The sequence below is a fragment of the Pezoporus wallicus genome, unplaced genomic scaffold, assembly GCF_028554395.1.
Source record: "Pezoporus wallicus isolate ANWC-B61680 ecotype Strahan unplaced genomic scaffold, APGP_CSIRO_Pwel_v1 contig_7672, whole genome shotgun sequence".
Lineage (NCBI taxonomy): Eukaryota > Metazoa > Chordata > Aves > Psittaciformes > Psittacidae > Pezoporus > Pezoporus wallicus.
This window is the reverse complement of record NW_026636434.1, coordinates 10,951-21,336: the sequence shown is the minus strand read 5'-3', so window position 1 is coordinate 21,336 and position 10,386 is coordinate 10,951. Positions and strand designations below refer to the sequence as shown.

Below are 10,386 nucleotides of genomic sequence, written 5' to 3'. Positions count from 1 at the left end.
TAGCTGCTTATCAGTAGAATCAGGCATCTGCTTTTCCTTGTCAATAGAATCAGGTGTCTGCTTTTCCTTATCAATGGTTAGTGTCTTTGTTCTGCTTAGCAGGTATGATAGGTACAGACAATACTTTTGTTTAAGCAAGCGAATTCCTCTAACTCCCCGTACATTGGTTAACCCTGTATCAGTAACAGAAAAAAAACAAAAAACAAAACAACAAAGCACTACATATCACGTCTCTTTACTCATTTTCAGAGCGCAGGAGAGATATAAACGCTTCTCCGTTACGATTTTCTTCTGGGGAAGACACTTCTGGACGGCGCTCCGCCCCGGGGTTGTGGCCTTGCCACCAAAAGGGGCGGAGTGGGCCACCGCCATTTTGTAAAGAGCTCAGAGGCAGCAGGTTCCTTTTGTGTGCTTCAGTTGTCCCTGGAGAAGTTTCTGCTTGCCGCCATGTTCGTCGCCCATGTGGCTGCTGCCCTCGTCCGCTTCTTGCCGCAACAGGCCAGCTTGGTGAGCGCGCTTCCTTTTTCCTAGGGTGAGCGGGATCGTGGTCAGGCGTCGCTGCCGTCGCCGCCATCTTGAGGACTGTGGTCTCCTGCTTTCGAGAGTCTGGGATGGGGTATATGTGTGGGGCTCGCCTTAGTTCTGAGTGATAGTGGGATCCCGATCCCCTAAAAGAAGCGGGGTCACCCTTATTTGGTGGGTGGGCTTTCTAGGGCATCGTCTTCCCTTCCCCGGAGATGTGGATTGGCGCTGTTATGGTTCAGGTTAATGTCTGAGTTAGGGCTTTGAACTGTGAGGCTTGGCTAGGTGGCATTCTTTTTCCCGTGTCTCTGAGGAGAGTGAGGGTGTGAAGGTCTGTTAGGACCTATGCTTGGCTGGTGTTTCTTGTGAAGGGAGGAGAGGCCTGCCTAGGCCTTCAGAGAAGTAAAAATTACGATACATGGGACTGTATTGGGAGCTTTGTTTGGCATGTAGATTTATAATTTTTTTAATGCATTCATTATCCTAGATTTGGGGGTTTTTGTTTGTTTCTGCTATTGTATGTGTTCTAATCGTACTTTAGAAATCCTGCAGTTAGGTTTTTCTTGGAAAGGTCAGCTCTTTAGAAGGAAATATTATTTCTCCCTTGTATGTAACCAGGAAGGGTGTGCTGATTTCTTTATCCCCCTAACTTTTGATGTTCAGCACAAAGGTGGCAAACGCGAGGAAGTGTTGCTTTGGGAGTTATTGCTGCAGTGCTGTGATGCAGCATAAATGCATTGCAGAAAAATGCAGCAAGTAATTAAGAGCAAACTCCTTTACTATCTGTCCATGCTTAGTCATGCTCTAGACTTGGTTCCATAACTGCAACTTGTGAATGGAGTGGTGTGGAGCTCAATTCAAAACTGAGACACATTAAACATATAAGCTCATGATCACGTTATCTTTTAACATTTTCTGAGTGACTGAGGAAATCTCACTGTTACTGAAACAATTATTTTAGATTTCCAGACACACCCTGGGTGCAGTATTTGTTGCTACAAGAAACATCCATGACTCCAAAGCATGCTTTCAGAAAACTGGTGAGTCTGAGAAAGGTCTTCATACAAGTGTGGCTTCAGCACTTGCTCTATCACACAAAAAGGAGTTTGAATTTGGAGTGTGAGGGATGTGTGTGTGTCAGTTGAGAAAGCATTTGAGGACATTTATGTACTGATAGTGTTTAACAGTGAATTGTCTGTTACACAGTCACATCCAGGAGACTTCACTTTAATAACTATTCAATATTCAATATTTAATAACTATTCAAGTTATGCCCAAACCAAAGGCGTAGTCACATGTCCCTTAGTTTGCCTGCTTCATGAGGATTCAGTTCAGTCTTTAACTCCTGCAGAATTATTTTCAAAAAATGCCTCCAATTCTGGTTTCCTGTCTTGCTTGTAACAGTATGAAGGAGCAGATGACTTTCCCAGGCCTACCTGGATTTGCCCTTGTGTCTTTGAATATAACTTTTTGGCTGCCAGCATCTTGGTGGTTAGGTTGTGGCACTGCATAGCTATGTTTTTGGTAGTGGTTCATGTACAATTTCTGAAGTGGTTTAGGGTGATTAAATGTATTATTAGTTTACAGTGTTATTTACTGTTTTCTAGCTGAGGAAACAAAGTTATTGGAGGAACACTGCCAAACAAGTTTGAGGAAGCTGGAGAATACATTTTTACAGCTTATACTGAACAACTTGCTCCTTAAATGTATTAAGTTCCTTTAATTATATTTGGCTTTGGATTACAAATTGGTTGACAAGGTGTTTGGATGCCTCTAGTTGAAGCAAATCCTCTGCAAATGGAGCTAGCATGTCCATTCTTTATGGGCTAAGGCTAATTATTTAATCCAATTTCTAAGGGGGGAAGATTGCTGATAGTGTAGGACATAACAAAGGTAATTGATAACTGCCATCAATGTTTTGATTAAAGCTGGCTCATAATAATGAGTTAAAGCTGCTTTTATTGTCTGTGAATACAGAAGCTATTATTTATCTTATGCATCTTATGTAAGGAAGACTGTTGATTGCTAAACCTTGTGGTATACCTGAGAAAGGGTTTGATGGCTTGTGAGTTCAAGACAAGCTGATTGAATTCATATGGTGCCTTAATGTGCTAAATCTGGTTTGAAATGTCTCTTTCCAGGTACTGCTGAGGTATCCTCTATTCTAGAGGAATGTATTTTGGGAGCTGACACCTCAGCTGAGCTTGAGGAAACTGGTCGTGTGCTCTCAATTGGTGATGGTATTGCCCGTGTGTATGGCCTAAGAAATGTCCAAGCAGAAGAAATGGTTGAATTCTCTTCTGGGCTGAAAGTAAGCTTTCACTAAAGCAGTTGGTTTAGCCTAGAAATATAAGGAAGACTTTTAGGGAGAACATAAGACTATACTTGGAGGTGCTGGTATGGACCTTTTACAGACTTCATTTTAATATGTAGTAACTAGTTGAAATGATACTATAAAACCCCAAATATTCTTTGAATTTGTAACACTTTGCTTTTCCGGTTCTTGACCAACATTTGAGTTTGTTTTCATCTAGGAAGTATAAGAGCTAATCTGGTGTTGGATTTTTGTTTTCTTTGGTTTCAGGCTGGCTTTTCTGTTCACTTTTGAATAATAGCCTCTCTGCTCCAATATAGTGTGCAGTTTACTGACCTTTTGCAGTCCTAACAGTAGCCTAGAGTTAAAAAGCTGTCTGTTCTGAGAGTACTGCAATAGCTCTTACAGTATTTTTAATGACCTAGCTTGCCTTAGGCAGAGAAGGAGCCAGTGCTTTTCCCTTGTCCAGCTCCTAGGCAGGAGACCAAATGTTGTATTTGAGCCCTGCTTATTCTTTCTGTTCCTTTCAGAGATTAAGGACTGAATGCTAGACTGCTGCAAATATAGTTATGTAGTAAGATGAAGGGGCAGGCAGGTTACAGGCAGGTTACAGGCAGGTTACAGGCAGGTTACAGGCAGGTTACAGGCAGGTTACAGGCAGGCTCTGTAACCAGCATGGAAGAACATACACACCTTGTACATAGAAGGAGAGCATTGACTATTGTTACAGATAAGATTGAAGTATATTATGCTGGGTATTTAACGCTGTAGAATAATCACATCAGTTTTAAACTGTCAAAATGTTTGTAAATGCCTGTATGGGTTTTCTCAGGACAATGTGATCTTTGTCCTAGGGTATGTCCTTGAATTTGGAGCCTGACAATGTTGGTGTTGTCGTATTTGGTAATGACAGACTGATCAAGGAAGGGGATGTTGTGAAGAGGACTGGTGCCATTGTGGATGTTCCAGTTGGGGAAGAGCTGCTGGGCCGTGTTGTAGATGCCCTGGGCAATCCCATTGATGGGAAGGTAGGTGTAACTAGTTGTTTACTGCCTCTGCTTATATCTATGTGATAGACTGCAACAGTGATTTTCTTGTCTTTTAAGGGTCCTGTTACATCCAAGACACGTAGAAGAGTTGGCTTAAAGGCCCCTGGGATTATTCCCAGAATCTCTGTGCGTGAACCTATGCAGACTGGTATTAAGGCTGTGGACAGCTTGGTGCCAATTGGTCGTGGCCAGCGTGAGCTGATCATTGGTGACAGGCAGACTGGGTAAGTTAAATGCCTGAGCTAAAAATGTTTCCTTAAACAGAGACTAGAATACAGTGTGTGCTGATGTACAAAGCTGAACACAGAAGGTCATAGAGGTTGGGAGAACTGTAGGCAGCTTAATTTACCAGCCTCTGTGTTACACAGGAAAACTTCAATTGCAATTGACACAATAATCAACCAGAAACAATTTAATGATGGAACAGATGAGAAAAAGAAGCTGTACTGTATCTATGTTGCAATTGGTCAGAAGAGATCTACTGTTGCTCAGCTGGTGAAGAGGCTCACTGATACAGGTACAGATTTTTGAAGATGGTTGAGCCTGGCAACTAGTGACATCCTGTTTTCTTTAGTATGTTGAATACTACTATGACCTCTTCTAGCTGCAAGTATAGGCAGAATTATTTCCTTATGAGTGAGATACTTGCTTTTGTGGACAAGAAATCTTTCTAAGTATCTGGGGAAAAGAAAACCCTTTTTGCTTTTGTGTTGTTTTTTTTTTGTGTTTTTTTTGTTTGTTTGTTTTGGGGTTTTGTTGTTGGGTTTTTTTTGTTTGTTTGTTTTAGCAGAGTTGAGAGTTTCCTTTTGGCAGTCAGGCAGGCCTGATGACAAGCTGTGGCCTACAAGTACTTCTGGATTTGGCATTTCTTTTATATGTATGCAGTAAATTTCTTTTATATGTATGTCAGTTACAAATTTGGTGGAGAGATTTTACTGCCCAAATGTAAGGGACTAAATGCTAGCATCTTTTCAGAACAGTGATCTCATTGATCAAGGCTGCATATGTAATAGAGCTTGCAAGAGATCAGGCACCTTACCTCTTGCTTGCTGGTCAAGCAGATTCATACCTAGCAGGGGAAAAAAAGCCAGCAGAACAATCAGCATAATTTGTTTGGGACTATGAAAAAAAGGGTAATATCACCTTGCAACAGCCAGGAAACCATGGATTTCTAGGCCAAGTTACTTCTAAACTAAAGTCTGTCTTAGTGAAAGTTTAAACTTGATTTTAAATGGGAAAGTCTGCAAGTGTTAGACATTAGCACATCTGTCAGCACAACTAATCTAGTACAGTGGTCTTTCCTGTAATAGTGTAGCAATGCTGTCTGGGCTTGCTTCAGCAGCTAGTATTTCACATGCATGTTGTGTTTGCTGATTACAGGCATGATGAGGTAATATATAATATACTCCATGTGTCTCAAACTCTTTCCAGATGCCATGAAGTACACTGTTGTGGTGTCTGCCACAGCATCTGATGCAGCACCCCTGCAGTATCTGGCTCCTTATTCAGGCTGCTCCATGGGGGAATACTTCAGAGACAACGGAAAACATGCATTAATCATCTATGATGACTTATCCAAACAGGTCAGGAAACATTGTTTGTAGGCCTCATAGTCTAGTATGGGCATTTGTAGCTTTAAGAACACCTCTAGGTTTAGAAATTCAAAATTTTAAATGAGCTGAAGTCTGAAATCTTTCTTTATACCACACAGGCTGTTGCCTATCGTCAGATGTCTCTGCTGTTGCGTCGCCCACCCGGTCGGGAAGCCTACCCAGGTGATGTGTTCTACCTGCACTCCCGCCTGCTGGAGAGAGCAGCCAAGATGAATGATTCTTTTGGAGGTGGCTCTCTGACTGCTTTGCCTGTCATTGAAACTCAGGCTGGTGATGTGTCTGCTTACATTCCGACCAATGTCATCTCTATCACTGATGGACAGGTAGGACTTCTTCACATTCCAGTACTTCTGTGTAATTTACTGGCAGGTCTCTAAGGAGGTTTCCAGGCTTCTGACCAAGATAATAGAACAATTTTTTCCTACAGATTTTCTTGGAAACAGAGTTGTTCTACAAAGGTGTCCGTCCAGCCATCAATGTTGGTCTGTCTGTGTCCCGTGTAGGTTCTGCTGCTCAGACCAGGGCTATGAAGCAGGTAAGCATGAAACTGCTGCTTCTCTTAATACAGACAAGTTGTGTGTAGACTTTCCAACCCATTTCACTCTAAATAGCTGTGAATAGAGAGGGGAAAAAAGCTTTTTAATTCCTTAGTGTTATGAAATTATAGAAGAACAAACTTTGGGGATCTTTGATATTTCTGTTGCTTGCTGGGGGGGAGGGGAGAAGGAAAATAATATCTGCATAATGATGTAGGACTGTTAAGTTTCAATATGTTAAACTGGTGTCGTGGTTTAAACCCAGCTAGACAGCTTGTTCACTCACTCCCCCCTTCTTGCCCTCCCCCTACTCCCGGGATGGAGAGGAAAATCGAAAACAATGCAACTCCCATGGGTTGAGATAAGAACAATTTAGTAACTAAGGTATAACACAAATCATTACTGCTGACACCAATAATAACAATTGATAAAGGAAATAACAAGGGAAGAGAATACAGCACCTCAGCACCACCGACTGATACCTCCTTCAACCCCGCAGTCTCCTAGCCCTTCCAGGTAACTCCCAGTTACATCCTGGGCATGCTGTGCTGTGGTATGGAATACTTCTTTGGTCAGTTTGGGTCAGGTGTTCTGTCTCTGCTTCCTCCCGGCTTCCCCTACTCCCTGGCAGAGCATGAGGCTCGGAAAGTCCTTGGTCAGACCAAAACATCAGTATTATCAGCTCGGTTCCCAGGCCGAAAGTCAAAACACAATGCTGCACCAGCTACTAAGAAGAAAAATGACTGCTACTGCTGAACCCAGGACAGCTGGGTACTGATCTAACTAGAAATAGAAAATGCTCTCCTAATCCCATGCTTTTAGTCTAGATATGGAATTAGGTTTAATATCAACTGTCACTATTTCAGGGAGGAATGGCATGTTTGTGTTAAAAGGCCAAGCAGACTGTGGGATTTTTTAGAAATGCATATAATTGTCAGAATCTTGGGATTCATTTGACTGGTATGCCAAGCAAAGCTGACTTGTGACAGCTGTCAGCTAAAGATAACCTACAAACTACTAGACAAATTTAAAAGGTGGTCAAATTTAGCCTGATCTGTATCTTGTGTGGTAGGTGGCAGGTACCATGAAGCTGGAATTGGCTCAGTATCGTGAAGTAGCTGCTTTTGCTCAGTTTGGGTCTGATCTGGATGCTGCCACACAGCAGCTGCTGAACCGTGGTGTACGTCTGACAGAGCTTCTCAAACAAGGACAATACGGTGAGTGTTTTGGACTTAAGTCTGCATTTCCTGTTAGTCTTGTGTTAACAAGGTTGGTTTTTGTGGCAGCATTGTGTCCATTCTGTGAATGCATGAATGCAGACTGTATTGAACCATGTTGTAGATGTGCAGTTGATCTTCACAGAAGGACTCTGTAGCACTGATGTGTCCTGATGTCAGTTACCAGTGGCATGAATGCTTTCTCTTCTGCAGTTCCCATGGCTATTGAAGAACAGGTTGCAGTCATTTATGCTGGCGTAAGAGGTCACTTGGACAAGCTTGAGCCCAGCAAGATCACTAAATTTGAGAGTGCTTTCCTAGCTCACGTACTGAGCCAGCATCAGGTCCTCCTCTCCACAATCAGGTATGGTGATTTATTTTATGTCATTCCAAGGATATTAATGGTTACAGAACTGTTAATTTAGTGTATCCTAGAACATCAGGCCTTGAGCTGCCTGTACCAGAACTGGAAGTCAAATCAGCCTTTTTCTATTGTCCTTGCACTGCTGTAGCTCAGCTTCATGGCTCCAGCTTTTACTTAAGAAATCCAGCTGGTGTTTAAAATTGAACCTACTTGCATACCTGAAAACACTTAATTTAATCTAGTTAGTTCCTGTATTTTTGACAGCTTTAAACTGTTAGGGTGGTGTGGATTAAGTGCTGCTTGTTGCCTTCCCTGCTGCTGAGTGGACTGCTGTGGATTGAGTGTTTCTGTAGTCCTGTCCTAGTCCTAGCTTGTCTTGTCATGAATCAAATCATGTGCCTTCCATCTCCAAGGCACTACTCTGTAGAAGGCAGAGCCTTGTTGAACTATGTACAGCTGGTTTGAAAGTATTTGTAACAAACCTCAGTTCTTTAAACAGGACTAACTGCCTTAGGAGAAAGGGATGTTAGTTTCAGTGGTATAGCTTTATGCATCAAACAAAAAGGTGTTAATTTATCTGCTAATATTCTTAGAAGATTGATTGTAGGGTTTTTTCTTCATCTTAGTCAGGGATTGACTGTTTTCTATTTCTGTGTCAGAAGTTTAACTCTTTCCACAGGACTGAAGGGAAGATCTCTGACCAGACAGAAACAAAGTTGAAGGAAGTAGTCACAAGTTTTCTAGCTACTTTTGAGGCATAAACTCTTAAAACTGTTCAGACCAAGCTGTTGTGAACCTGTGCTCCAGCTCCATCAAAGACTTAAAAGTATGTGTGTCTTGAATGTACAGATCTCAGCGAGAATAAAAGATCCCATGTAAAAAGGCTTGTATGTTCTGTTCTGAATTACTGCCTTTCTGGCTGGCTTTGTGCACCACACATTCCTTTAAAACCACAGGGTTGAACTCCCCTGGACACATGGTTGTCAAAAGAACTCTGAAAATTCAAAACAGGGGGTTCAAATTTGGGTGGATCATACTCCTGTAGAAGATTGAATAGGAGTAGTGGCTGGATTCTATGGCCAAGACTGACAGAGATGAGGTTTCTCTTGCAGGTTTCATCCTGTTTGCTGGGCAGCTGATTTCTGAGGAGAGCATACAGCTGAGGAAGTTGCTTTGCTATCTTGTCATGGGTGGTAACTAATTGGACCCCACCTTTTTCTTTGAGTCTGATGCTGTAATAGTATTTCTTAGACTTGCTGCCTTACCTCTCCTGGTGCCTGGCTTTTGGAAGGTGGGTTCTTTTAGAACTGACTGCTGAGGTTGCATTGGGTACACTGGAGCTCAGTTCTTCATCCTTGGTGAGCCTCTGCACTGCAATTGCTGGTGATCAGGACTTTCACTGAGGATATCTGCACTGTCCCTGGTTAACATCCTTCCCAGGAGCACCCTTACCTACAAGTTAAAACCTCCTGTGTCACAGGCAGCTGGAAATGTTTCATCTAAACCTCTCTCATGGTTTCAGCCTAATAAGCTTCTCTATTAATAGAGTGCTTAGAGAGGATGAGCTCTTGCTTCTGCAGAACAGGGAAAAATAAACACTCACTTTTAGTCCAAGAGTGTTAGGCATTTTTCTAAGAAGAGTTGGTGTGTTGAAATAGTGCAATGCTCTTGGAGGATGGCATCCTTTTGCCTTTCAGTCTTGTTCCTTGCACCCATGGCTCCAGAACAGGTGGCTGAGTGGCTTCCCAGCTCTGAAGGAATGCTGTGGTGCAGCCTTTTTTTTGCTCTACCTGCCTGACATTGCTTGTCCCCTCCAGGGCAGCTTTTACTCTCTTCTTGCACAGTGACTAAACCCCAGTTACTCGTTGGTGTTGCTGTGTCGTATTTTACTTGCATTGTGCTGTAGTTAGGAAGCACTAAGCTTATGGGTGTCTTAATCCAAAATTGCACAGGTATTCGTTTCTAGTAAAGTAAGAGAGAAATATTCTGAAGTTCTGATTTCTGCCCTGTTGCTGCTGTTACTTGTGAAGATAATTTTCTCATTAACTTAATGCACTGTGTGGTGAATACCTCTGGTCTGGTTAGACAAGAGGGATGGTGGGACTGGTTTTAGAGGGTTGGTTGGCAGTCCTCAGGCGTGCTGTGGACTGCTGCCAGAAAGCTGAGAAGTAGCAAGTGGGTGGTGGCAGCATGGGTTTGCGGGGAGGGTCTGTGCCCTCTTCAGAGTGTGTGCAGGGTCTGTCTGTTTGAATCTGCTGAAGAGCTGATTTAGAAAGTTGCAGAAAGATCCCAGAAATGCACTGTTAAAGCATAGTGTCCTGTGACAAATAACTGCTGTTGTTACTATAACACCTACCTGTTGCTGTAGGGCTGATGATGCCCCTTGTGCCCACTGACCTCAGCTGCTTTGCCTTCATCTGTGCTGCTTCTGGCCTTGACCCCACTTGGGCTTACCTGCCTGTCCTAAAGCCTGCCCTTCCAGTGCAGCCAGATCAGATGGAGAAAATGAGGAAATTTATTCCAGAATTCATACTTTGGAGGTTTTATGTGTGCTTGCAGCTGGGCAGGTTGTATCTCAGCTGATTGATAGATGTTCAAATGAGGTTGCTGAAACCTTTTCAGAGCTTTGACTGAAACATTTCAGATCTGAAACAGATGTGGCATAACCTGCAGCTACGAACACTGGAAATAAAATCCACGAAAACTTGCTTTTGTTGGTATAAACTTTAGAAGTGGGTGGTTTTGGGGTTTGGTTTTTGGTTGTGGGTTTT

At 42.6% G+C, this 10,386-nt stretch overlaps 1 protein-coding gene across 1 annotated transcript; it reads left to right on the top strand.

Moving 5' to 3' along the window:
- The first annotated feature begins 447 nt into the window (after positions 1 to 447).
- LOC130594431 (ATP synthase subunit alpha, mitochondrial-like) lies at positions 448 to 8,390 on the top strand. The gene is made up of 12 exons (XM_057400311.1): positions 448 to 507; positions 1,484 to 1,562; positions 2,664 to 2,833; positions 3,691 to 3,864; positions 3,943 to 4,109; positions 4,254 to 4,402; positions 5,317 to 5,468; positions 5,597 to 5,821; positions 5,926 to 6,033; positions 7,107 to 7,251; positions 7,465 to 7,615; positions 8,295 to 8,390. The coding sequence occupies exons 1-12, from the start codon at positions 448 to 450 to the stop codon at positions 8,374 to 8,376; spliced, it is 1,662 nt and encodes a 553-aa protein (XP_057256294.1). The 3' UTR covers positions 8,377 to 8,390.
- The last annotated feature ends 1,996 nt before the right edge of the window (positions 8,391 to 10,386 follow it).

Excerpts from the sequence above, each read along its gene's own strand:
- LOC130594431 (XM_057400311.1), top strand. The coding sequence starts at position 448 with ATGTTCGTCGCCCATGTGGCTGCTGCCCTCGTCCGCTTCTTGCCGCAA. Across the intron at positions 2,834-3,690 it reads AATTCTCTTCTGGGCTGAAA|GGTATGTCCTTGAATTTGGA; the intron begins GTAAGCTTTCAC and ends TCTTTGTCCTAG. Across the intron at positions 3,865-3,942 it reads GCAATCCCATTGATGGGAAG|GGTCCTGTTACATCCAAGAC; the intron begins GTAGGTGTAACT and ends TTGTCTTTTAAG.